Source organism: Hypanus sabinus, chromosome 1 (assembly GCF_030144855.1).
Source record: "Hypanus sabinus isolate sHypSab1 chromosome 1, sHypSab1.hap1, whole genome shotgun sequence".
In the NCBI taxonomy this organism is placed as follows: domain Eukaryota; kingdom Metazoa; phylum Chordata; class Chondrichthyes; order Myliobatiformes; family Dasyatidae; genus Hypanus; species Hypanus sabinus.
In genome coordinates, this window is record NC_082706.1 from 56,962,679 (window position 1) to 56,990,222 (window position 27,544).

Consider the following 27,544-nt stretch of genomic DNA (forward strand, 5'->3'; position numbering starts at 1 on the left):
TCAACCTACCTTGGAACGAGGCCCTTCTGACGGGCAGAGCGGACAGCCAATGGGCGTGACGGGTGGCGAGCAACTAGCCAATGGCCAGACAGGGGCGGGCCGAGCGGCAACGCACAAGTTAGGGCGCCGGGAGGAAGGTGGGGGGTAAGCGTCAGCCTAGCAAACCTCTGCCGAGGATTGACACCGGAATTAGACCAGTGGAAGGGCGGCGTGCTGACGTCGTCGGAGGCCAGTGGCCAATGGGAGGAGCAGAAGGCCAAGGCGTGGGGCGGGAGGAGGGCGCCCCGGGCTTGGCGGCGCTGCGTGCCTTACCGTGGACCTCTGCCGGTTGGCCGCCGGGAGCGGCGGTGTGGGATTAGCGAGACCCCGTTCAATCTCCAGGCACTGGGCGGTGAACCACCTCCCCGAGCATGGGCAACGTATTTGCGGCTGGCTCACCCGTGCCCGGCGCCGGCGCCGGCTTCTCAGTGCCGCCAGGGTTCGCGGTGCCGCCGGTATCGGGCCCGGAGCAGCAGCGGGCGGCGGCGGCGGGGATCGGGCCTGCGACCGGTAACGGGAGCGGAGCCGGCGCTGTCGGCGGACTCCCGAACCCCGGCACCTTCGAGGAGTGTCACCGCAAGTGCAAAGGTAGAAATGTGCCCCTCCGGTCGCTCTGCACAGGGTCATCCCATTCTGACCCCCTTCAGCCTAGTGACCTCTCTCCCCTATATTACCCCAGAGCTCCCTCTCCTCTTAACCACCATCGTTTCCTGCCCTTCCCTCTTACTTTCTCCTACACGGTCCTCTTCCCGCTGCCTCAATGAGGTGGTGATGTAGGTAGGGGCTTTTCCTCACGTCTGGAGTCTTAGACCAGGGTCCCTGTCTCGGAATGACGGGTTGGTTATTCGGGACATAGTTGAAGAGATGCTCCTTCAGCTAGAGAGTCGGGGATCCCGGAGATTCTCTACCCATGCCCACCCCCACGCCAATCTCCCTCTGCCTTCCCAATACTGAGAGGGTAGAGGGCTCTGGGGGAGGAGATCAGCTGTTGTGATGGGGAAAGGGAGAGCATGGAAGAAAAGTCGAATGGCCTCGTAGAGGATTAAATGTGGATAAATGTTCGTGGATAACACTTCTGTTATACTGTCGCTGTGTAACACCAAGGTGCAGTAAGAGCCTCCAGCTGGTCTTTCATTGTATAACACCGGGGTATAGTACCAGTGGGGACGGGCCTGTCACTGTATAACACCAGGGTACAGTACCAGTGGGGATGGGTCGGTAACTGTATAACACAGGGGTACTGTACTGGTGGGGATGGGTCTGTCACTATAACACCGGGGTACAGTACCAGTGGGGATGAATCTCTCACCGTATAACACCGGGGTACGGTACCGGTGGGGATGGGTCTGTCACTGTATAACAATGGGGTATGGTACTGGTGGGGACAGGTCTGACACTGTATAACACGGGTACAGTACCAGTGGGGATGGGTCTGTCACTGTATAACAATGGGGTATAGTACTGGTGGGGACGGGTCTGACACTGTATAACACAGGGGTACGGTACCAGTGGGGATGGGTCTGTCACTGTATAATAATGGGGTATGGTACTGGTGGGGACAGGTCTGACACTGTATAACACAGGGGTACGGTACCAGTGGGGATGGGTCTGTCACTGTATAACAATGGGGTATAGTACTGGTGGGGACGGGTCTGACACTGTGTAACACCGGGGTACGGTACCGGTGGGGAGGAGTCTGTCACTGTGTAACACCGGGGTACGGTACCGGTGGGAATGGGTCTGTCACTGTATAACACTGGGGTACGGTACCGGTGGGGACGGTTCTGTCACTGTGTAACACCAGGGTACGGTACCGGTGGGAATGGGTCTGTCACTGTGTAACACCGGGGTACTGTACTGGTGGGGATGGGTCTGTCACTATAACACCGGGGTACGGTACCGGTGGGGAGGAGTCTGTCACTGTGTAACACCGGGGTACGGTACCGGTGGGAATGGGTCTGTCACTGTGTAACACCGGGGTACTGTACTGGTGGGGATGGGTCTGTCACTATAACACCGGGGTACAGTACCAGTGGGGATGAATCTCTCACCGTATAACACCGGAGTACGGTACCGGTGGGGATGGGTCTGTCACTGTATAACAATGGGGTATGGTACTGGTGGGGACAGGTCTGACACTGTATAACACGGGTACGGTACCAGTGGGGATGGGTCTGTCACTGTATAACAATGGGGTATAGTACTGGTGGGGACGGGTCTGACACTGTATAACACAGGGGTACGGTACCAGTGGGGATGGGTCTGTCACTGTATAACAATGGGGTATAGTACTGGTGGGGACGGGTCTGACACTGTGTAACACCGGGGTACGGTACCAGTGGGGATGGGTCTGTCACTGTGTAACACCGGGGTACGGTACCGGTGGGGACGGGTCTGTCACTGTGTAACACCGGGGTACTGTACTGGTGGGGATGGGTCTGTCACTATAACACCGGGGTACAGTACCAGTGGGGATGAATCTCTCACCGTATAACACCGGAGTACGGTACCGGTGGGGATGGGTCTGTCACTGTATAACAATGGGGTATGGTACTGGTGGGGACAGGTCTGACACTGTATAACACGGGTACGGTACCAGTGGGGATGGGTCTGTCACTGTATAACAATGGGGTATAGTACTGGTGGGGACGGGTCTGACACTGTATAACACAGGGGTACGGTACCAGTGGGGATGGGTCTGTCACTGTATAACAATGGGGTATAGTACTGGTGGGGACGGGTCTGACACTGTGTAACACCGGGGTACGGTACCGGTGGGGAGGAGTCTGTCACTCTGTAACACCGGGGTACGGTACCGGTGGGGACGGGTCTGTCACTGTGTAACACCAGGGTACGGTACTGGTGGGAATGGGTCTGTCACTGTATAACACTGGGGTACGGTACTGGTGGGGAGGAGTCTGTCACTGTGTAACACCGGGGTACGGTACCGGTGGGGACGGTTCTGTCACTGTGTAACACCAGGGTACGGTACCGGTGGGAATGGGTCTGTCACTGTGTAACACCGGGGTACGGTACCGGTGGGGACGGTTCTGTCACTGTGTAACACCAGGGTACGGTACCGGTGGGAATGGGTCTGTCACTGTGTAACACCGGGGTACGGTACCGGTGGGGACGGGTCTGTCACTGTGTAACACCAGGGTACGGTACTGGTTCGGATTGAGCATGTTCTGATCTCTCCTCCTCCTTGCAGAGCTCTTCCCGATCCAGATGGAGGGAGTGAAGCTCATCGTCAACAAGGGACTGAGTAATCATTTCCAGGTGGGTTATGGCAACTCAAGGGGCCAGCAGCTGTCCGACAGATTTATGTGATTTATCGCTGTGTGCAGCACTGACCACCTCCCCCATTCTGCACTGTGACGCCTTTGGTATAGGTAGCTACTGCGCAGTGGGAAGAGGCTCTCCCAGATCCCAGAGACCCAGGTTCGATCCCCACCTTTGCCACTCTTCGGTGTTCGCATGTTCTCTCTGTGATCCCGTAGGTTTTCCTCTGGGGGCTCCAGTTCTTTCCCCTGTCCCAGTTACATATGGGATCGGCGGGTGAGGGACGTGGGCAAGAGTGGGTGGTGGCCAGCACAGACTCTGGGCCGATGAGCCTGCTGTTGGATCTTTCAAAATAGACCTACGATTAGGTTGGTGGAATCTGGGTGGTACGGCTCATTAATGAATCAGGCTTGTCCTGTGTGTTGTTGCCTAATGTTACTCTTCCTTCCTTCCGCAGGTCAATCACACCGTCTCTCTCAGCACAATGGCGGAGTCCAGCTATCATTTCGGAGCCACGTACGTCGGCAGCAAACAGATTAGTCCAACTGAGGTACGGTTCTCACACACTTCATGGTGCGAAGGCCAGGAAAGAGCAGGAAGCTCAACGCGTGTGGGATGCGTCGGGTGTTTGGAGAGGGGCTGGCAAGTGGTGTACACAATGTGGGTAAGGATCTAATCCAGGGGGCAGGTGGGGGGTTATATATAGAATAACAGAATCCTGAGAGGGGGTTGCAGCTGGGGATCTGATCCAGGGCTTTGGGGACTTGATATAACAGATCCCTGGGAGTGGGGATCTCCTGATTCATTGTACCTGTGCTCCGAAGGTGTAACTGTGTTGTGCCGTGTTACAGGCGTTTCCAGTGTTGGTTGGCGACATGGACAACACGGGCAGCCTCAACGCACAGGTGATCCATCAGGTCACCAACAGAGTCCGCTCCAAAGTGGTGCTGCAGGTGAGTGACCGGCGGTCTGGCATTCTGTGTCCAGCCCTTCGAACACAGGCCCCGGTTTGTGCTGGGTGGTATTTTATTCATAATAACTGTCCAGAAGTCGAGGAGCAGTGGGAGAGTCTGCAAATCCACCAGGGAATTCCGAGACGCAATGTTTACGAGTCCATCAGAAGCTGTGTGGGTGGGTAGGAGTGATGCAAATAGGCCTGACCCGTAGCCAATCAAGTGTGCTCCGCCATTCCATCATGACTGATCACGGATCCCACTCAACAACAAACACCTGCCTTCTCACCATAATCTCTGATGCCCTGACTGATCAGGAAACTATCCATTTTCGCTTTCAATATACCTACGTAATTGGCCTCCACAGCTGCAGAGCATTCTGCAGATCCACTACCCTCCGGCTGTAAATTTCCTCCTTACCTCTGTTCTGAAGAGATCCCCCTCAGTTTTGAAGTTGTGCTCTGCACACCTGGACACCCCCCCCCCCCCCCCCCACTATGGGAAACATCGTCTCCACATCCACCTTATCCAGTCCTTGCAATATTTAGTAGATTTCAATGAGATCTCCCTGCTTTCTTCTAAATTCCATTGAGTACAGGCCCAAAACTGCCAAACTTTGCTCATATGTTAACCCCTTCATTCCCAGAGTCATCCTCGTGAACTTCCTCTGGACTCTCTCCAATGACAACACATCCTTTTTGAGATATGGGGCCCAAAGCTGCTGACGGTCCTCCGTGTGGCCTGACTAGTGCCTTAAAAAGCTTCAGCATTATCTCACAAACACGAGGAAATCTGCAGATGCTGGAAATTCAAACAACACACACAAAATGCTGGTGGAATACAGCAGGCCAGGCAGCATTTATAGGGAGAAGCACTGTCGACGTTTCGGGCCGAGACCAGTACTGTATTGCATTTGCCACATTTTTGCCCATTCTTCCAATTTGTCTTAAGTCCTGTTTCAATCGCATTGATTTCTCAGCACTACCTACCCCTCTGCCTAACTTTGTATCATCTGCAAACTTTTCCACAAAGCCATCAATTCCATTATCTAAATCATTGACAAACAATGTGAAAAGTAGCGGTCCCAATACTGACCCCGAGGAGCACCACTAGTCACTGGCAACCAACCAGAAAAGGCTTCCTTTATTCCCACTCACTGCCTCCTGTCTGCCAGCCATTCCTTTGTCCATGCCAGTATCTTTCCTGTAATGCCATGGGATTTTATCTTGTTAAGCAGCCTCGTGTGACACCTTATCAAAAGCCTTCTGAAAATCTAAGTAAAGGACATCCCTGCCTCTCATTTGTCCAATTTCCTTGTTACTCGCTCGAAGAACTCTAACAGATTTGTCAGGCAAGGTTTCCCTTTACAATCCTGAGGGGCACCTGTGTTGAGGGTCAGAGGGGCAGGGGTGAGGGAGCGATTCAGCGATCTGACAGGAAGTCCAGGATCCAGCTGCACAAGGCAGGGTGAAGGCCGAGGTCTCTGAGTTTCTGGTTGAGCCTGGATGGAATTATGGTGTTGAATGCTGAACTACAGTCCAAGAACAGCATTCTCATGTAAGCATCCTCCTTCTCCAGTTGTGTAAGGACGGTGTGTAGAGCAGTGGCTATTGCGTCGTCTGTCGATCGGTTGTGTTGGTAGGCGAATTGTAAGGGGTCCAGTTTGGGTGCTGGCATGCTGCAGATCTCGTCCTTGACCAACCTCTCAAAGCATTTGCTTATTATTGAGGTGAGTGCGACAGGACACCAGTCGTTCAGACGAGTTACCTTGGTCTTTTTGGGTATAGGAACAGTGGTTTTCTGAATTAGCTCTGGTTGGATGTAATGGGAGATGGGCATAACAAACCTCAAAGGCAATTTAATATCAATTCCATATGTCACCATATACTCCCCTGGGGTTTACTTTCTAACACGCATTTACAGAAAGGCCATAAGGCATAGGAGCAGAATTAGCCCATTTGGCCATTCAGCCGTTCCAGTTACCATATCCTTTGATGCCCCGAACAATCAGGAAACTATCTACTTCTCACACAAAATGCTGGTGGAACACAGCCGGCCAGGCAGCATCTATAGGGAGAAGCGCTGTCGACGTTTCGGGCCGAGACGTCAACAGTGTTTCTCCTTATAGATGCTGCCTGGCCAGCTGTGTTCCACCAGCATTTTGTGTGTGTTGACAATACTCCAAGTGCGGCTTGATGAGAGTGTCTTATAAAGCCTCAGCATTATAGCCTTGCTTTCATATTAGAAAACCTACAGCATAATACAGGCCCTTTGGCCCACCAAGCTGTACAGAACACGTCCTTACCTTAGAAATTACCTAGGGTTACCCATAACCCTCTATTTTTCTAAGCTCCATGAATCTCTTAAAAGACCCTATTGCATCTGCCTCCACCACCGTCGCCGGCAGCCCATTCCATGTACTCACCACTCTGCGTAAAACTAAACAACTTAACCCTGACATCTCTGTACCTAGTTCCAAGCACCTTAAAACTGTGCCCTCTCATGCTAGCCATTTCAGCCCTGGGAAAAAGCCTCTGACTATCCACACGATCAATGCCTCTCATCATCTTGTACACCTCTATCAGGTCACTTCTCATCATCCGTCACTCCAAGGAGAAAAGGTCAAGTTCACTCAACCTGCTTGAGTTGGCACACCCCCCAATCCAGGCAACATCCTTGTAAATGTCCTCTGCACCCTTTCTATGGTTTCCACATGGCTTCCTGTAGTGACATTACCAGAATATCCAGCACAATACTCCAAGTGGGGTCTGACCAAGGCCCTACGTAGCTGCAACATTACCTCTCAGGTCCTAAACTCAATCCCACAATTCATGCAGGCCAATGCATCGTATTCCTTCTTAACCACAGAGTCAACCTGCGCAGCAGCTTTGTGTGTCCTATGGACTCCGACCCCAAGATCCCTCTGATCCTCCACACTGCCAAGAGTCTGACCATTAATACTATATTCTGTCATCATTTTTGACCTACCAAAATGAACCACCTCAGACTTATCTGGGTTGAACTCCACCTTCCACTTCTCAGCCCAGTTTTCCATCCTATCAATGTCCCACTGTAACCTCTGACATCCCTTCACACTATCCACAACACACCCAACCTTTGTGTCATCAGCAAATTTACAAGCCCATCCCTCCAGTTTCTCATCCAGGTCATTTATAAACATCACGAAGAGTAGGGGTCCCAGGACCCTGAGGCACACCACTGGTCACCAACCTCCATGCAGAATATGACCCATCTACAACCACTCTGCCTTCTGTGGGCAAGCCAGTTCTGGATCCACAAAGCAAGGTCCCCTTGGATCCCATGCTTCCTTACTTTCTCAATAAGCCTTTCAAGGGGTACCTTATCAAATGCCTTGCTGAAATCAATATACACTATATCTACTGCTTTACCTTCATCAATGTGTTTAGTCACATCCTCAAAAAATTCAATCAGGCTCGTAAACCTTTCACAAAGCTATGCTTACTATTCTTAATCATGCTTCTCCAAATGTTCATAAATCCTGCCTCACAGGATGTTCTCCATCAACTTATCAACCACTGAAGTAAGACTCACTGGTCTATAATTTTGGCCTATCTCTATGCCCTCTCTTGAATAAGGGAGCAACATCTGCAACCCTCCAATCCTGCAGAACCTCTCCTGTCCCCATTGATGAAGCAAAGATCATCGCCAGAGGCTCAGAAATTTCCTCCTTTGCCTCCCACAGTAGCCTGGGGTACATCTCGTCCGGTCGCAGTGACTTATCCAACTTGATGCTTTCCAAAAGCTCCAGCACATCCTCTTCCTTAATATCTACATTCTCAAGCTTTTCAGTCCACTGTAAGTCATCCCTACAATCGCCAAGATCCTTTCCCATAGTGAATACTGAAGCAAAGTACTCATTAAATACCTCTGCTATCCCCTCCGGTTCCATACACACTTTTCCACTGTCACACTTGATTGGTCCTATTCTCACACATCTTGTCTTCTTGCACTTGTCATACTTGTAGAATGCCTTGAGGTTTCCTTAATCCTGTCCGCCCACCAAGGCCTTCTGATAGCCCCTTATTGCTCTCCTAATTTCATTCTTAAGCTCTTTCCTCCCAGCCTTATAGTCTTCCAGATCTCTATCATACCTAGGTTTTTGAACCTTTCATTAGCTCTTTTCTTCTTGACTAGATTTACAACAGCCTTTGTACACCACGGTTCCTGTACCTTACCATCCTTTCCCTGTCTCATTGGAACATATCTGCACAGAACCACAAGCAAATATCCCCTGAACATTTGCCACATTTCTTTGGTACGTATCCCTTAGAACATCTATTTCCAATTTATGCTTCTAAGTTCCTGCCTTATAGCCTCATATTTCCCCTTACTCCAATTTATCGTTTTTCTAACTTGTCTGTTCCTATCTCTCTCCAGTGCTATGGTAAAGGAGATAGAATTGTGATCACAATCTCCAAAATGCTCTCCCACTGAGAGACCTGGCACCTGACCAGGTTCATTTCCCAATACCAGATCATGTACAGCCTTCCCTCTTATAGGCTTATCTACATATTGTGTCAAGAAACCTTTTTGAACACACCTAACAAACTCCACCCCATCTAAACCCTTTGCTCTTGGGAGATGCCATCGATATTTGGGAAATTAAAATCTCCATCCACAACAACCCTGTTATTATTACACCTTTCCAGAATCTGTCTCCCTATCTGCTCCTCAATGTCCTTGTTACTATTGGGGTGGTCTATATAAAAAAAATACCCAGTAGTTATTGACCCCTTCCTGTTCTTAACTTCCACCCATAGAGACTCCGTAGACAATCCCTCTGTAAGTTCCTCCTTCTCTGCAGCCGTGACACTATCTCTGATCAACATTGCCACGCCCCCACCTCTTTTGCCTTCCTCCCTGCCCTTTCCGAAACATCTAAAGCCCAGCAGTTGAAGTAGCCATTCCTCTCCCTGAGCCATCCAAGTCTCTGTAATGGCCACAACATCATAGCTCCAAGTGCTGATCCACATTCTAAGCTCATCCGCTTTGTTCATAATACTCCTTGCATTAAAATAGACACATCTCAAACCATCAGCCTGAACGTGTCCCTTCTCTATCACCTGCCTATCCTCCCTCTTGCACTGTGTCCAAGCTTTCTCTGTTTGTGAGCCAACTGCCCCTTCCTCCGTCTCTTCAGCTCGGTTCCCACCCCCAGCTGTTCTAGTTTAAACTCTCTCCAATTGCCTTAGGAAACCTCCCAGCCAGGATATTAGCCCCTCGGATTCAAGTGCAATCCATCCTTTCTATACAGGTCACACCTACCCCAAAAGAGTCCCAATAATCCAGAAATCTGAATCCCTGCCCTCTGCTCCAATCCCTCAGCCACGCATTTACCCTCCACCTCATTGGAACCATAGAACATTACAGCTCAGAAACAGGCCTTTCAGCCCTTCTTGGCTGTGCTGAACCATTTTTCTGCCTAGTCCCTCTGACCTGCACCTGGACCATATCCCTCCATACACCTCTCATCCATGTAACTGTCCAAGGTTTTCTCAAATGTTAAAAGTGAGCCTGCATTTACCACTTCATCTGGCAGCTCATTCCACACTCCAACGACTTTCTGTGTGAAGAAGCCCCCCCCCTAATGTTCCCATTAAGCTTTACCCCCCTTCACCCTTAACCCATGTCCTCTGGTTTTTTCCTCCCCTAGCCTCAGTGGAAAAAGCCTGCTTGCATTCACTCTATCTATACCCATCATAATTTTATATGCCTCTATCAAATCATCACTCATTCTCCTACGCTCCAGGGAAAAAAGTCCTAACCTATTCAACCTTTCTCTGTAACTCAGTTTCTCAAGTCCCAGCAACGTCCTTGTAAACCATCTCTGCACTCTTTCAACCTTATTAATATCCTTCCTGTAATTAGGTGACCAAAACTGCACACAGTACTCCAAATTCGGTCTCACCAATACCTTATACAACCTCACCATAACATTGCAACTCTTATACTCAATACTTTGATTTATAAAGGCCAATGTACCAAAAGCTCTCTTTATGACCCTATCTACCCGCAACACCACTTTTAGGGAATTTTGTATCTGTATTCCCAGATCCCTCTGCTCTACTGCACTCCTCAGTGCCCTACCATTTACCTTGTATGTTCTACCCTGGTTTTTCCTTCCAAAGTGCAATACCTCACACTTGTCTGTATTAAACTCCATCTGCCATTTTTCAGCCCATTTTTCCAGTTGGTCCAAATCCCTCTGCAAGCTTTGAAAACCTTCCTTACTGTCCACTACACCTCCAATCTTTGTATCACCAGCAAATTTGCTGATCCAATTTGCCACATTATCATCCAGATCATTGATATAGATGACAAATAACAATGGACACAGCACTGATCCCTGTGCCATACCACTGGTCACAGGCCTCCACTCGGAGAAGCAATCCTCCACTACCACTCACTGACTTCTCCCATTGAGCCAATGTCTAATCCAATTTACTACCTCTCCATGTGTACCTAGCGACAGAATCTTCTTAACTAACCTCCCATACGGGACCTTGTCAAAGACCTTACTGAAGTCCATGTAGACAACATCCACTGCCTTCCCTTTATCCACTTTCCTTGTAACCTCCTCAGAAAACTCTAATAGATTTGTTAAATATGACCTACCATGCACAAAGCCATGTTTACTCTCCCTAATAAGTCCCTGTCTATACAAATACTTGTAAATCCTATCTCTTAGTACTCCTTCCAAAAATTTACCGGCCTATAATTTCCCGGATTACTTTTAGATCCTTTTTTAAACAATGGAACGACATGAGCTATCCTCCAATCCAACAGCACCTCACCCGTAGATACCGACATTTTAAGTATATCTGCCAGGGCCCCTGCAGTTTCAATACTAGTCTCCTTCAAGGTCCGAGAGAATACCCTGTCAGGTCCTGGAGATTTATCTACTCTGATGTGCCTCCAAATAGCAAACACCTCCTCCTCTTCGATCTGTATAGGTTCCATGACCTCCCTACTTGTTTGCCTTATTTCCATTGACGCCATGCTAGTTTCCTTAGTAAATACAGACGCAAAAAACCTATTTAAGATCTTCCCCCATTTCTTTTGGTTCCATACATAGCCAACCACTCTGATCTTCAAGAGGACCAATTTTATTCCTTACTATCCTTTTGCTCTTAATATACCTGTAGAAGCTCTTTGGATTATCCTTCACCTTGACTGCCAAAGCAACCTCATGTCTTCTTTTAGCACTCCTGATTTCTTTCTTAAGTATTTTTTTGCACTTTTTATACTCCTTAAGCACTTTATTTGCTCCCTGTTTCCTTTACATGTCATATATCTCTCTCTTCTTCTTTATCAGAGTTCCAATATCCTTTGAGAACCAAGGTTCCTTATTCTTATTCATTTTGCCTTTAACACTGACAAGAACATACAATCTCTGCACTCTCAAAATTTCTCCTTTGAAAGCCTTCCACTTACCAATCGCATCCTTGTCCCAACACACGCTTTTTAGATCCTTTCTCATTTCTTCAAATTTGGTCTTTTGCCAGTTTGGACCCTCAACCCGAGGGCCAGACCTATCTTTATCCATGATCAAGTTGAATCTAATGACGTTATGATCACTGGAACCAAAGTGTTCCCCTACGCACACTTTCGTCACCTGCCCTAACTCATTTCCTAATAGGAGATCTAATATTGCATTCTCTCTAGTTGATACCTCTATATATTGATTTAGAAAACTTTCCTGAACACATTTTACAAATTCTAACTTGTCTAAACCTTTAACAATATGAGAGTCCCAATCAATACATGGAAATTTCAAATCCCCTACTATCACAACTTTGTTTCCTGCAGTTGTCTGCTATCTGTCCGCAGATTTGTTCCTCCAATTCTCGCTGACTGGTGGTGGTCTATAATACAACTCCATTAATGTGGTCATACCTTTCCTGTTTCTCAGCTCCACCCATATGGCCTCGGTAGACAAGCCCTCTAATCTGTCAGCCTTCCCCACAATACTCCTCGCATTGAAATAGACACATCTCAGAAGATTATTATCACCTCATACAACCCTTCTATTTGTGACTTTGCATGAACCTTTAACATCATTTATTTTCAGCCCCATTCCACTATCTACTCTGGCAGTCTGGTTCCCAGCCCCCTGCAAATCTAGTTTAACCCCCCCCCTCCCCCCACCAATAGCACTAACAAACCTCCCTGCAAGGATATTGGTCCCCCGGTAGTTCAGGTGTAAGTTGTCTCTCTTGTACAGGTCCCACCTGCCCCAGAAGAGGTCCCAATGATCCTGAAATCTGAAACCCTGCCCCCTACACCAGTTCCTCAGCCACGTGTTCATCCTCCAGAGCATCCTATTCTGACCCTCACTGGCACGTGGCACAGGTAGCAATCCTGAGATTACCACCCTCGAGGTCCTGCTTTTTAACTTCCTACCACGCTCTCTACACTCACTCTTCAGGACCTCCTCACTCTTTCTTCCTACGTCGTTGGTACCGATGTGTACCATGACATCTGGCTGCTCACCCTCCCAATTCAGAATGCTGTACACATGATCAGAGACATCCCTGACCCTGGCACCGGGAGGCAGCAAACCACCTGGGAGTCTCTGTCACGACCACAGATCCTCCTGTCTGTACATGACTATCAAGTCCCCTATCACTACCACTCTTCTCTTCCTCCCCCCTCCCTTCTGCACTGCAGCACCAGACAGTGCCAGAGATCTGGCTTCCGCGGCTTGTCCCAGGTAAGTCATTCCCCCCAACAGTATCCAAATCGGTATACTTGTTGTTGAGGGGAACGGCCACAGGGGAGCCCTGCTCTGCCTGCCCTTTCCCCTTCCCTCGCCTGACGGTAACCCAATTACCTGTGCGCTGCTCCTTTGGCGGAACCACCTCCCTGTAGGTACTATCTATAAACTCCTCATTCTCCCGAATGATCCGGAGGTCATCCAGCTCCTGCTCCAGTTCCCTAACGTGGTTTGTTAGGAGCTGCAGCTGGATGCACTTCTTGCAGGTGTCGTTGGTAGGGACACAGGACTTCCCACGTCCTGCAAGAGGAGCATTCCAACATCCTGCATGGCATTCTCTCTACTCTAAACAAACAAAACAAAACTTACCGGAACCTACCCTCGCCTCTGCCTGTTCACACCGAAGCCTGTTGCGCCAAAGTCGTTCCACTCTGATCCCTTCTCACTCCACTACCCGCCGGATATGGCGGTCTTTTTTTTTTAAACGTTTGGCGCTCTACGTCACGCACCTGCGCTTCTGGCCTCTTTTCCCCCGAGCAGTAAAAAAAAATGACTTCTCCCTGAGATGCCTTTACTCCTTCACTCTCAGCCATTCGCTTAGATTTAAAAAGACTGTTGAAAAACTCCTCTCCTTTTAAACCTTCTATTCCTACTCTCACTGTCACGTGACACAGGCAGTAATCCTGAGATTGCTACCTTTGTGGTTCTGCTTCTCAACTTCCATCCTAACTCCCTGTAGGCCATTTTCAGAACCTCCTCCCTTTTCCTGCCTATGTCGTTGATACCAATATGTACCACGACCTCTGGCTGTTCTCCTTTTCACTTCAGGATGTAGACGATCTGATCAGAAACATCCCGGACCCTGGCACCTGGGGGGCAAACTACCATCCGAGTTTCTTTCCTGCATCCACAGAATCGCTTGTCTGACCCCCTGACTATAGAGTCCCCTATCACTGCTGCCGCCTTCTTCTCCCTATCCTTCTGAGCCACAGGGCCAGACTCTGTGCCTGAGGCGTAGCCGCTGTTGATTCCCCCAGGTCGGCCGTTTCCCCGTACTTATTGTTAAGGGGACAGCCGCTGGGGTTCTCTCTAGTATCTGCCTCTTGCCCTTCCCTCTCCTGACTGTGACCCACTTATCTGTCTCCCCAGGCTCCAGTGTGATTATTTGCCTATGGCTCCTATCTATCACCTCCTCACTCTCCCTGATCGGAAATTCCCCTTAAAATAAATGATAACATTGCATTTCCCTTCTTTACCACAGATTCAACCTGTAAATTAACCTCCTTGGAGTCTTGCACGAGGGCTCTGAAGCCCCTCTGCACTCTGATGATTGAACCTTCTCCCTATTTGGATAGTTAAAGTCTGTCCCAAGCCTTATAGACTCATCTGGTTGGCGCTTATGCCAGTTTCCGTGGCGTGAAGTGACTGAGAGTACGAGACTCCCCGGATAGAACGCCAGTCTATTGCGAGGTTCACCCCCAGCATTTTGCCGGTCCCCATTTTCAGCTGGGTGGACTGGAGCAATGTGTGGTTAAGTGCCTTGCTCAAGGACACAATACGCTGCCTCAGCCGGGGCTCGAACTCACAACCTTCAGATCGCTAGTCCAACACCTTAACCACTTGGCCACACACCACACTATTTGGATAATAGTCCACACTGTTGTTCATTTTACCAAAAAGCATTGCTATACAATTTTGCCCATTCCAATTTTCCTCAGCACTACCTACCCCTTCACCTATCTTCTTATCATCTGCAAACTTTGCCACAAAGCCATCAATTTCATTATCCAAATCATTGACAAACAATGTGAGAAGTAATGGTCCCAATATTGACCTCTGAGGGACACCACTAGTCCCTGGCAGTAAACCAGAAAAGTCCCCCTTTATTCCCACTCTCTGCCTCCTGCCTGTCAGCCATTCCTTTGTCCATGCCATTCTTTCCTGTAATGACGTGGGATTTTATCTTGTTTAGCAGCCTTAGTGTGTGGCACCTTATCAAATGACTTCTGAAAATCCAAGTAAATGACATCTACTGCCTCTCCTTTGTCCACCCTGCCTGTTACTTCCTCAAAGAACACTAACAGATTTCCCTTCACAGAAACCATGCTGACTTTGACGTGTTTTATCATTAGTCTCCTGGTACCCCGAAACTTCATAATTAATTATGGACTCCCAACACTTTCCCAACTACTGAAGTTTGGCTAACTGGCCTATAATTTCCTTTCTTTTGCCTTCCTCCCTTCTTAAAAAGTGGAGTGACATTTGCAATTTTCCAGTCCTCCGGGACCATGCCAGAATCAAGTGGATTATCGAAAGGTCGAGACGAATGCACCTGTTATCTCTTCAGCAACCACTCTCAGGGCTCTGGGATGTAGTCCACCTGGCCCAGGTGACTTATCACCCTTAGGCCTTTCAGGTTGCCTAGCACCTTTCCTTTGTAGTAGCATTGGCACTCACTCCTGCTCCCTGACACTCACGGGCCACTGGCACACTGATGCTGTCTTCCAGTGTCGACTGATACTAAGTACTTATTAAGTTCATCTGCCAGTTTTTTTGTCCCCCATTGCTATCTCACCAGCATCAGTTTCCGGTGGTTCAATATCAACTCTCACCTTCCTTTTACTCTATATAACTAAAAAAAAAACTTTTTGTATCCTGCTTTATATTATTGGCTATTTTATCTTCATAGTTTATCTTTTCCCTTCTTATAACTTTTTTTTAGTTGCCTTTTTTTGGATTTTAAAAGCTTCCCAATCATCCAACTTCCCACTCACTTCTTTGCTTTATATGCCCTGACCTTTGCTTTTATGCAGTGTTAATTTCCCTTGCCAGCCATGGTTGCCTACCCTGCCATTTGAGAGCTGCTTCTGTGGGACATATCTATCCTGCGCCCTGTCAACTGTTCTTGGAAACTTCAGCTCCCTCTGGTCTGCCGTCATTCCCAACAGTGTCCCCTTCCAATCCATCTAGGTAAGCTCCTTACTCAGCCCGCTGTCATTCCCTTTATTCCATTGCGATACTAATACATGTGACTTATGCTTCTCATAGAAAACCTACAGCACAACACAGGCCCTTTGGCCCACAAAGCTGTGCTGAGCATGTCCTTACCTTAGAAACTACCTAGGGTTATCCATAGTCCTCTATTTTTCTAAGCTCCATGTACCTGTCCAGGAGTCTCTTAAAAGACCCTATCGTATCTGCCTCCACCACTGTCACCACCAGCCCATTCCATGCACTCACCACTCTGCGTTTTTGAAAAAGAAACAACACCCCTGACATCTCCTCTGTATTTACTTCCAAGCACCTTAAAACTCTTGTGCTAGCTATTTCAGCCCTGGGAAAAAGCTGCTGACTATCCACATGATCAATGCCTCTCATCACCTTATACACCTCTATCAGGTCACCTCTCACCCTCCATCACTCCAAGGAGAAAGGCCAAGTTCACTCAACCTATTCTCATAAGGCATGCTCCCCAATCCAGGCAACATCCTTGTAAATCTCCTCTGCACATCCTTCCTGTAGTGAGGCGACCAGGGCTGAGCTCAGTACTCCAAATGGGATCTGACCAGAGCCCTACATAGCTGCAACATTACCTCTCGGCTCCTAAACTCAATCCCACGATTGATGAAGGCTGATGCACCGTATGTCGCCTTAACCACAGAGTCAACCTGAGTAGCAGCTTTGAGTGTCCTATGGACTCGGACCCCAAGAACCCCCTGATCCTCCACACTGCCAAGAGTCTTACCATAAATACTATATTCTGCCATCATATTTGACCTACCAAAATGAACCACCTCACACTTATCTGGGTTGAACTCCATCTGCCACTTCTCAGCCCAGTTTTGCATCCTATCAATGTCCCGCTGTAACCTCTGACAACCCTCCACACTATCCACAACACCCCCAACCTTTCTGTCATCAGCAAATTTACTAACCTGTTCATCCACTTCCTTATCCAGATCATTTATAAAAATTACATTTACATTTTTCAATCTCTTTTATTGATTTTCAAATGAAGTATATACAAATACAAATATACAAATTTCGGCACGGACCAGGAGGGCCGAGATGGCCTGTTTCCGTGCTGTGATTGTTATATAGTTAAATACAAATCGAAAGAGGAGTTTAACAAGTAGATAATATAAAAGACATATAAACAGCAATATTAAAGACAAAAAGCACATAATATCAAACTCAAATAGGTACTATATTATGCCGTTATATATACAATGGTCAGAGAGAAATTACAACTCCTCATAGCAATCATAAATAAAAAAGATTGGAAATTTTATTGATAGAGAAAGAAAAACCCCACTAACTAAACTAAAACAAAAAAGAGAGAAAAAAAAGAAAGATTGGGCAGTCCAAATGAGGATAGACTTAAAAAAAGAAAGAGAGAAAAAAAAACACATCCTTCCAGTCATCTCCGAACCTTCATGGACAAGGATATTCTCCAGAGAGAATAAACATAAATTAAATCATGTGAAAATTTGAATAAAGGGTCACCAGACTTGTTCAAAATCAAAAGATATATCAAATGTCCGACTTCTAATTTTCTCCAAGCTTAAACATGACATAATGGAGGAGAGCCAATAGAAAACAGTAGGTGGGTTAGATTCTTTCCAGTGTAGCAAAATAGCTCTCCCAGCCAGTAAAGTTGGAAAAGCTATCACATGTTGGGCGGAGGCAGACTCTTTGCTTGCTTCCTCTGGGAAAATCCCAAAAATTGCTGTGTGGATTAGGTTGAACATCCATATCTATAACTTTAGATAATATTCCAAACACATCCCTCCAAAAATTATTTAAGCTTACACATGACCAAAAAATATGGATTAGAGTAGCATTACATCTATCACAAATAGGGCATATATTAGGAAAAATATGCACCAATTTATCTTTGGACATTTGGGCCCTTAAACTGAATTAAAATATGGCATGCACAGATAGATGAATTATTAACTAAATAATAAATTTTACTCCATTGGTTATCTGAGAGTGAATGTTGAAGTTCTACTTCCCAGGTGCGTTGAACCCTATCATTAGGCGATGTGCGAGCATTCATTAACTGTTTATAAATGATAGCTATTAATCACTTTTGAATTAAGTAGCCCCTGAATCGACAGGGTCCTCAGAATTCCATTCTCTCGCCGTTCAGCCGAATTACGTCCCCGAGCAGTTGTACTTTCTTTGCATTATTACACGACTAAAGAAGCTATTCTTTAAGAAGCCAGAAAGATGCGGAAATTACTCTTTAATTCAACACACATTCGTAGAGTTGAAGATTATCCCCCCGAAATCTTAGCCGAAAGAAAGAAATATCGAGAAGTTATGAGTGAAATGTATAAATTAGATTTAAATCCCTCCCTTCGCTTTCCAGCAAAGCTGATAATTTTTCCTGAAAAATTACAAAGAGTAGGTATCCCAGTACAGATCCCTGAGGCACTCCACTGGTGACCGACCTCCATGCAGAATATGACCAGCCAGTTCTGGATCCACAAAGCAAGTTCCCCTTTGGATCCCATGCTTCCTTACTTTCTCAATAAGTCTTGCATTGGGTACCTTGTCAAATGCCTTTGCTAAAATCCATATATTGGAAATATATGTTCTCAGAGAAACGTACAGAATAAATGTGGCAATGTTCAGGGGATATTTCCAGGACTATCTTTACTCCCTTTCTTGAATAAGGGAACCACACATACAACCCTCCAATCCTCAGGAACCTCTTCCGTCCTCATTGATAATGCAAAGATCGTCACCAGAGGCTCAGCAATCTTCACCCTTCACGGTAGCCTGGGGTACATCTCACCCGGTCCCGGTGACTTATCCAACTTGATGCTTTCTAAAAGCCCCAGCACTTCCTCTTCCTTCGTATCTACATGCTCTATCTTTTTAGTCCACTGCAAGTCATCCCTAAAATCGCCAAGATCCTTTTCCATAGTGAATACTGAAGCAAAGTACTCATTAAGTACATCTGCTATCTCCTCCAGTTCCATGCACACTTTTCCACTGTCACACTTGGTTGGTCCTATTCTCTCTCGTCTTATCCTCTTGCCCTTCACATACTTGTAGAAAGCCTTGGGGTTTTCCTTAATCCTGTCCACCAAGGCCTTCTCATGGCCCCTTCTGGCTCTCCTAGTTTCCTTCTTAAGCTCCTTCCTGTTAGCCTTATAACTTCTAGATCTCTAACATTTAACTAGTTTTTTTGAATCTTTCGTAAGCTCTTCTTTTCATCTTGACTAGATTTACGACGACCCTTGTACACCACTGTTCCTGTACCACACCATCCTTTCCCTGTCTCATTGGAATGTACCTGTGCAGAACCCCACGCAAATATCCCCTGAACATTGCCACATTTATTCCATACGTTTCTCTGAGAGCATATATTTCCAATATACGCTTCCAAGCTCCTGCCTGATAGCCTCATATTTCCCCTCACTCCCATTAAGCGCTTTCCTAACTTGTCTGTTCCTGTCCCTCTCCAAAGCTATGGTAAAGGAGATCTGTTTACTTCCCAATACCATATCAAGAACATCTTGTAGGCTTACTTACATATTTTGTCAAGAAGTCTTCCTGAACACACCTAACAAACTCCACCCCATCTAAATCCCTCGCTCTAGGGACACGTGCCAATCAATATTTGGGAAATTAAAATTTCCCACCACAACTCCTCTGTTATTATTGCACCTTTCCAGAATCTGTCTCCCTATCTGCTCCTCGATGTCCCTGTTGCTATTGGGTGGTCTATTTTTTAAAAAAAAAACACCCAGTAGAGTTATTGACCCTTTCCTGTTCCTAACTTCTACCCACAGAGACTCTGTAGACAATCCCTCCATGACGTCCTCCTTCTCTGCAGCCATGACACTATCTCTGATCAACAGTACCACACCCCCACCTCTTTTGCCTCCCTCCCTGTCCTTTTTCCTAAAGCCTGGCACTCGAAGTAACCATTCCTGCCCCTGAGCCATCCAATTCTCTGTAATGGCCACAACATCTCCTCCTCAAATTGCAGTATGAATTCAATCATGTTATCATCACTGCCTCCTAAGGGTTCCTTTACATTAAGATCTGGGTTATTACATAACACCCAATCTAAGTTGGCCTTTCCCTGATTAGGCTGAAGTATGAACTGCTCTAAAAAGCCATCTCTTAGGCATTCAACAGGTCCCCTCTCCTGTGATCTGACACCAACTTGATTTTCCCAATCCCCTTGCACTATGAAGTCCCCCACTGCAATTGTGTCCTTACCTTTATTACATGTCCTTTCCAGCTGTCATTACAATCTCAACCCCACATCTTGGCTACTATTAAGAGGCATATTTATGATTCCTGTAATGGTTTTTTTTAACCCTTGCATTTTCTTAACTCCACCCACAAAGCTTCAACATTCTCTGACCCGATGTCACCTCTTTCCAAAGATGTAATTCCATCTCTTGACAATAGAACCACACCACTGTCTATGCCTTCTTGTCTGTCCTTCCAATACAAAGAATATCCGCTATGTGTATTTAAATGCAGCATTCTTCGCCCTTTTGAATTTTGCCTCTGTGGTGCAACTTAACTCTTTGCTCTTTCTGCATTTGTACCTAATCATTGGCTTGTCCTTCCTTGCATTCATGTTACACCCATCATCTGCTTGTAAACCTGCTGGCTCATCCTCAGCTCCATCACCCTGGTTCCCATCCCCCCGCCATATTGATTTAAGCTACTCCAAACAGCTTTAGCAAATCTGCCCACCAGAGTATTAGTCTCCCTCAGATTCAACTGCAATTTAATACAGGTCACACCTGCCCCTGCCTCAATTCTTCAGCCATGCACTTATTTGCCACCTCATTTTATTCCTACCCTCACTATCCAGTGCACAGGCAGCAATCCCTGGATTCTGTCTTCAGGACCTCCTCCCTTTTTCTACTTATGTTTTTGGTATCAGTATGACCCACAACATCTAGCTGCTCACCTTCCCTTTTCTGGATATTTTGGAAGCATTCAGAAGCATCGCGGACCTTGGCACCTGGGAGGAAAACACACCACTGTTTCTTTCTCACGTCCACAGAATCACCTGTCTGTACCCCTAACTATAGAGTCCCTTATTACTGCTGCATCCTCTTCCATTCCCTACCCTTCTGAGCCACAGGGTGAGACTCGGTCCAGAGGTACAGCTGCTGTGCTTTCCCCATAGGTCACCACGACCCCCCCACAAACTGTACTCAAAATGGAGAACTTATCATTGAGGGGCACAGCCACAGAGATGCTCTGCACTATCTGATGTTTTCCATTCTCTCGGTCGCCTATTTATCTGTCTCCTGTAGCCTTGGGGTGACTACCTCCCTGTCACTCCTTTCTATCGTCCCCTCAGTTTCCCTAACAAGTCATCGAGCTGCAGCTTCAGTTCCCTAACACAGTCTCTAAGGATCTAGGTAATGATAGAGATCTAGAAGATTATAAGGCTAGCAGGAAGGAGCTTACGAAGGAAATTAGAAGAGCCAGAAGGGGCCATGAGAAGGCCTTGGCAAGCAGGGTTAATGAAAACCCCAAGGCATTCTACAAGTATGTGAAGGGCAAGAGGATAAGACGTGAGAGAATAAGACCAATCAAGTGTGACAATGGAAAAGAGTGCATGGAACCGGAGGAGATAGCTGAGGTACTTAATGAATACTTTGCTTCAGTATTCACTACGGAAAAGGATCTTGGCAATTGTAGGGGTGACTTGTAGCAGACTGAGAAATGGAGCACGTAGATATTAAGGAAGAGGATGTGCTGGAGCTCTTGGAAAGCATCAAGTTGGATAGGTCACCAGGACTAGATGAGATGTACCCCAGGCTACTGTGGGAGGTGAGGGAGGAGATTGCTGAGCCTCTGGTGATGATCTTTGCATCATCAATATTCTACTTATTCAAGAAAGGGAGTAGAGATAGCCCTGGAAATTATAGACTGGTGAGTCTTACTTCAGTGGTTGGTAAGTCGATGGAGAAGATCCTGAGAGGCAGTATTTTTGAACATTTGGAGAGGTATAATATGATTAGGAATATTCAGTATGGCTTTGTCAAAGGCAGGTCGTGCCTTACGAGCCTGACTGAATTTTTTTTTGAGAATGTGACTAAACACATTGCTGAAGGTAGAGTAGTAGTTGTAGTGTATTTGGATTTCAACAAGGCATTTGATAAAATACCAAGCTCCTTCGAGACAGTGTTAGGAAACTGAAGCTGCAGCTCGATGACTTGTTAGGGAAAGTAAGCTACAGGGAGCTACTGGAGCTACAGGGAAGTAGACACCCCAAGGCTAGAGGAGACAGATAAATGGGTGACTGAGAGAAGGGAAAACATTAGATGTAGAGCACCCCATGCAAGGCTTATTGAGAAATTAAGGAGGCATGAGATCCAAGGGGACGTTGCTTTGTGGATCCAGAATTGGCTTGCCCACAGAAGGCAAAGAGTGGTTATAGATGGGTCATATTCTGCATGGAGGTCGGTCACCAGTAGTGTGCCTCAGGGATCTGTTCTGGGACCCCTACTCTTGGTGATATTTTATAAATGATTTGGATGAGGATGGGTTAATGAATTTGCTGGTGACACAAAGATTGGGGGTGTTGTGGATAGTGTCAGAGGGTACAGCGGGACTTTGATAGGATGCAGAATTGGGCTGAGAAGTGGCAAATGGAGTTCAACCCAGATAAATATCAGGTGGTTCATTTTGGTAGGTCAAATATGGTGGCAGAATATAGCATGGATGGTAAGACTCCTGGCTGTGTGGAGTATTGGGGATCTTGGCGTCCGAGTCCACAGGAAACTCAAAGCTGCTGCACAGGTTGACTCTGTGGTTAAGAAGGCATACAGAGCATTGGCCTTCATCAACCGTAGGATTGAGTTCAAGAACCGAGAGGTAATATTACAGCTATATGGGACCCTGGTCAGACCTCACTTGGAGTACTGTGCTCAGTTCTGGTCACCTCACTACTTAAAGGATGTGGGAACTATAGAAAGGGTGCAGAGGGGGTTTACAAGTATGTTGCCTGGATTGGGGAGAATGCTTTACAAGAATAGATTTTCCCCTTTTCTCCATGGAGAAAGAGGTGACCTGGTAGAGGTGTATAAGATGATGAGAGGCATTGATCGTGTGGCTTCCCAGGGCTGAAATGGCAAACACGAGAGGGCACAGTTTTAAGGTGCTTGGAAGTGGGTACAGAGGAGATGTCAGGGGTAAGTTTCTCACTCAGAGAGTGGTGAGTACATGGAATGGGCTGCCGGTGACGGTGGTGGAGGCAGATACGATAGGGACTTTTAAGAGACTCCTGGACAGGTACATGGAGCTTAGAAAAATAGAGGTCTCTGAGTAACCCTCAGTAATTTCACATAGGAACACTGCCTTTTTCTTTCAAGAGTTAAATAAGTAGACTCACCTACTCACCTCACCAAAGCCTTACCACTCTGATTCTGGCTCTTCCGCTAGACGGTGCCTCCCTTTCATAGAGGCTGGCTTTTTCATGCTCCACTCTGCACCTGTGTGGGAAGGCTTCTACTCTGTCTGTGTTGCTGCCCAGCCCCCAGAGGACGGACAGGCAGGTGGATTCTGCAGAAGCTTTGCCTGCCTGTCGCCCAGACCTGTGAATGTTCACCTTGACGAGGCCTCGGAACGCAGCGACTAGGAAATAGTCTGGCCGACCTTCTGCCCTGCATATCACATGACTAAAATCAGCAGTCCGGCTTTGAAGGATGTCCAGAATTTAATTTCAGAGACCCTAATAAGGGCCCCAACGTCTCACAGCAATTGACCACAGGCTGTGGACGGAGCTCCGCTCTCAATCTGACCCCGGGAGTGTGTGATGGGACAGTGTGGAGGGAGATTCACTCTGTGTCTGACCCCAGGAGTGTGTGATGGGACGGTGTGGAGGGAGATTCAATCTCTGTCTGACCCCGGGAGTGTGTGATGGGACGACGTGGAGGGAGTTCAACTCTGTGTCTGACCCCGGGAGTGTGTGATGGGACGGTGTGGAGGGAGATTCACTCTGTGTCTGACCCTGGGAATGTGTGATGGGACGGTGTGGAGGGAGATTCACTCTGTGTCTGACCCCAGGAGTGTGTGATGGGACGGTGTGGAGGGAGATCACTCTGTGACCCCAGGAGTGTGTGATGGGACGGTGTGGAGGGAGATCACTCTGTGTCTGACCCCGGGAGAGTGTGATGGGACGGTGTGGAGGGAGATTCACTCTGTGTCTGACCCCAGGAGTGTGTGATGGGACGGTGTGGAGGGAGATCACTGTGTCTGACCCCGGGAGAGTGTGATGGGACGGTGTGGAGGGAGATTCACTCTGTGTCTGACTCTGGGAGTGTGTGATGGGACAGTGTGGAGGGAGATTCACTCTGTGTCTGACCCCGCGAGTGTGTGATGGGACGGTGTGGAGGGAGATTCACTCTGTGTCTGACCCCGGGAGTGTGTGATGGGACGGTGTGGAGGGAGATTCACTCTGTGTCTGACCCCAGGAGTGTGTGATGGGACAGTGTGGAGGGAGATCACTCTGTGACCCCAGGAGTGTGTGATGGGACGGTGTGGAGGGAGATCACTCTGTGTCTGACCCCGGGAGACTGTGATGGGATGGTGTGGAGGGAGATTCACTCTGTGTCTGACTCTGGGAGTGTGTGATGGGACAGTGTGGAGGGAGATTCACTCTGTGTCTGGCCCCGGGAGTGTGTGATGGGACGGTGTGGAGGGAGATCACTCTGTGACCCCAGGAGTGTGTGATGGGACGGTGTGGAGGGAGATCACTCTGTGTCTGGCCCCGGGAGTGTGTGATGGGACGTTGTGCAGGGAGATTCACTCTGTGTCTGACTCTGGGAGTGTGTGATGGGACAGTGTGGAGGGAGATTCACTCTGTGTCTGACCCCGCGAGTGTGTGATGGGACGGTGTGGAGGGAGATTCACTCTGTGTCTGACCCCGGGAGTGTGTGATGGGACGGTGTGGAGGGAGATCACTCTGTGACCCCAGGAGTGTGTGATGGGACGGTGTGGAGGGAGATCACTCTGTGTCTGACCCCGGGAGACTGTGATGGGATGGTGTGGAGGGAGATTCACTCTGTGTCTGACTCTGGGAGTGTGTGATGGGACAGTGTGGAGGGAGATTCACTCTGTGTCTGGCCCCGGGAGTGTGTGATGGGACGGTGTGGAGGGAGATCACTCTGTGACCCCAGGAGTGTGTGATGGGACGGTGTGGAGGGAGATCACTCTGTGTCTGACCCTGGGAGTGTGTGATGGGACGGTGTGGAGGGAGATCACTCTGTGACCCCAGGAGTGTGTGATGGGACAGTGTGGAGGGAGATTCACTCTGTGTCTGACCCCGGGAGTGTGTGATGGGACAGTGTGGAGGGAGATTCACTCTGTGTCTGACTCTGGGAGTGTGTGATGGGACGGTGTGGAGGGAGATCACTCTGTGTCTGACCCCGGGAGAGTGTGATGGGACGGTGTGGAGGGAGATTCACTCTGTGTCTGACTCTGGGAGTGTGTGATGGGACAGTGTGGAGGGAGATTCACTCTGTGTCTGACCCCGGGAGTGTGTGATGGGACGGTGTGGAGGGAGATTCACTCTGTGTCTGACCCCGGGAGTGTGTGATGGGACAGTGTGGAGGGAGATTCACTCTGTGCCTGACTCTGGGAGTGTGTGATGGGACGGTGTGGAGGGAGATTCACTCTGTGTCTGACCCCGGGAGTGTGTGATGGGACGGTGTGGAGGGAGATTCACTCTGTGTCTGACCCCGGGGGTGTGTGAGAGTCAGCGTGATGGGTGTTTTGCTCTGTTTGATCCTGGGAGTGTCTGATTGGATGGTGTGAAAGATTTACATTGGATCTGATCCCACATTTTCTCATCTGTAGACGCAACAGTCGAAGTTCATTAACTGGCAGGTGGACTCAGAGTATCGGGGTGAGGATTACACAGCGACATTAACCCTTGGGAACCCTGACATTCTCCTTGGCTCAGGTGAGTCACAATCTGCTGTTTGTCTGCCCTCGAACCTTCTGCACAGGATGCAGAATTTATCCCATCCCTGCTGGTACGATACCCGGTGTTATTCAATGACAGACCTGTTTCCTGGTGTTATACAGTGACAGACCCGTCCCACCAGTACTGTACCCCATTGTTATACAGTGACAGACCCGTCCCCACTGGTACCATACCCCGGTATTATACGGCGACTGACCCGTCCCCATTGGTACTGTACCCCGGTGTTATACGGCGACTGACCCGTCCCCATTGGTACCATACCCCAGTGTTACACAGTGACAGACCCGTCCCCACCGGTACCGTATCCCGGTGTTACACAGTGACAGACCCGTCTCCACCGGTACCGTACCCCATTGTTATACAGTGACAGACCCGTCCCCACCAGTACCGTACCCCAGTGTTATACAATGACAGACCCATCCCCACCGGTACCATACCCCAGTGTTACAGTGACAGACCCATCCCCACTGGTACCGTACCCCTGTGTTATACAGTGACAGACCCATCTCCACCGGTACCGTACCCTGGTGTTACACGGCGACTGACCCGTCCCCATTGGTACCATACCCCAGTTTTATGCGGCGACTGACCCGTCCCCATTGGTACTGTACCCCGGTGTTATACGGCGACTGACCCGTCCCCATTGGTACCATACCCCGGTGTTCTACGGCGACTGACCGGTCCCCACTGGTACCGTACCCCAGTGTTACACAGTAACAGATCTGTCCCCACCGGTACCGTACCCCGGTGTTACACAGTAACAGATCTGTCCCCACCGGTACCGTACCCCGGTGTTATACAGTGACAGATCCGTCCCCACCGGTACCGTACCCCGGTGTTACACAGTAACAGACCCGTCCCCACCGGTACCGTACCCCGGTGTTATACAGTGACAGACCCATCCCCACCGGTACCATACCCCAGTGTTACACAGTGACAGACCCATCCCCACTGGTACCGTACCCTGGTGTTACACAGTGACAGACTCCTCCCCACTGGTACCGTACCCCATTGTTATACAGTGACAGACCCGTCCCCACTGGTACTGGACCTGCGTGTTCTGCAGTGACTGACCCGTCCCATCCACGTGTGAGGCCCTGTGCGTGCTGTATTGCTTCACTGAGCAATGGTGTCTCTGCAGGGATCATGGTGGCGCACTTTCTGCAGAGTATTACTCCTCGCCTGGCACTCGGGGCCGAGTTAGTTTATCATCGTCGACCTGGTGAGGAAGGGGCGGTGATGTCAGTTGCCGGCCGGTACACAGGTATGTTTGGACAGAAGGGTCAGCGTGTCCTGGGTTAACTGTTTCAGCGAGAGGTAAGGAAGGGGTTTCCTTCCAACCTTGAATCCTCTCAGACAGTAAGAAATCAGAGCAGAATGAGGCCATTTGGCCCATCAAGTTTGTTCCTCTACTCCATCGTTGTTGACTTACTAACCCTCTCAATCCCATTCTCCTGCCTTCTCCCATTACCTCTGACACTCCAGCTAATCAAGAACCTATCAACCTCCAGTTTAAAAGTACAT

General features: G+C 48.4%; 1 protein-coding gene across 1 annotated transcript in view; it reads left to right on the forward strand.

Moving 5' to 3' along the window:
* The first annotated feature begins 253 nt into the window (after nt 1-253).
* The window catches only part of LOC132394045 (mitochondrial import receptor subunit TOM40 homolog), a 37,799-nt gene continuing 10,508 nt past the window's right edge, over nt 254-27,544 (forward strand). The window contains exons 1-6 of the mRNA XM_059969700.1: nt 254-627; nt 3,251-3,318; nt 3,779-3,871; nt 4,173-4,274; nt 25,891-25,996; nt 27,162-27,284. Coding sequence (XP_059825683.1) covers nt 411-627; nt 3,251-3,318; nt 3,779-3,871; nt 4,173-4,274; nt 25,891-25,996; nt 27,162-27,284 — 709 coding nt within the window. The 5' untranslated portion in view covers nt 254-410. The remainder of the gene's footprint in view (nt 628-3,250; nt 3,319-3,778; nt 3,872-4,172; nt 4,275-25,890; nt 25,997-27,161; nt 27,285-27,544) is intronic.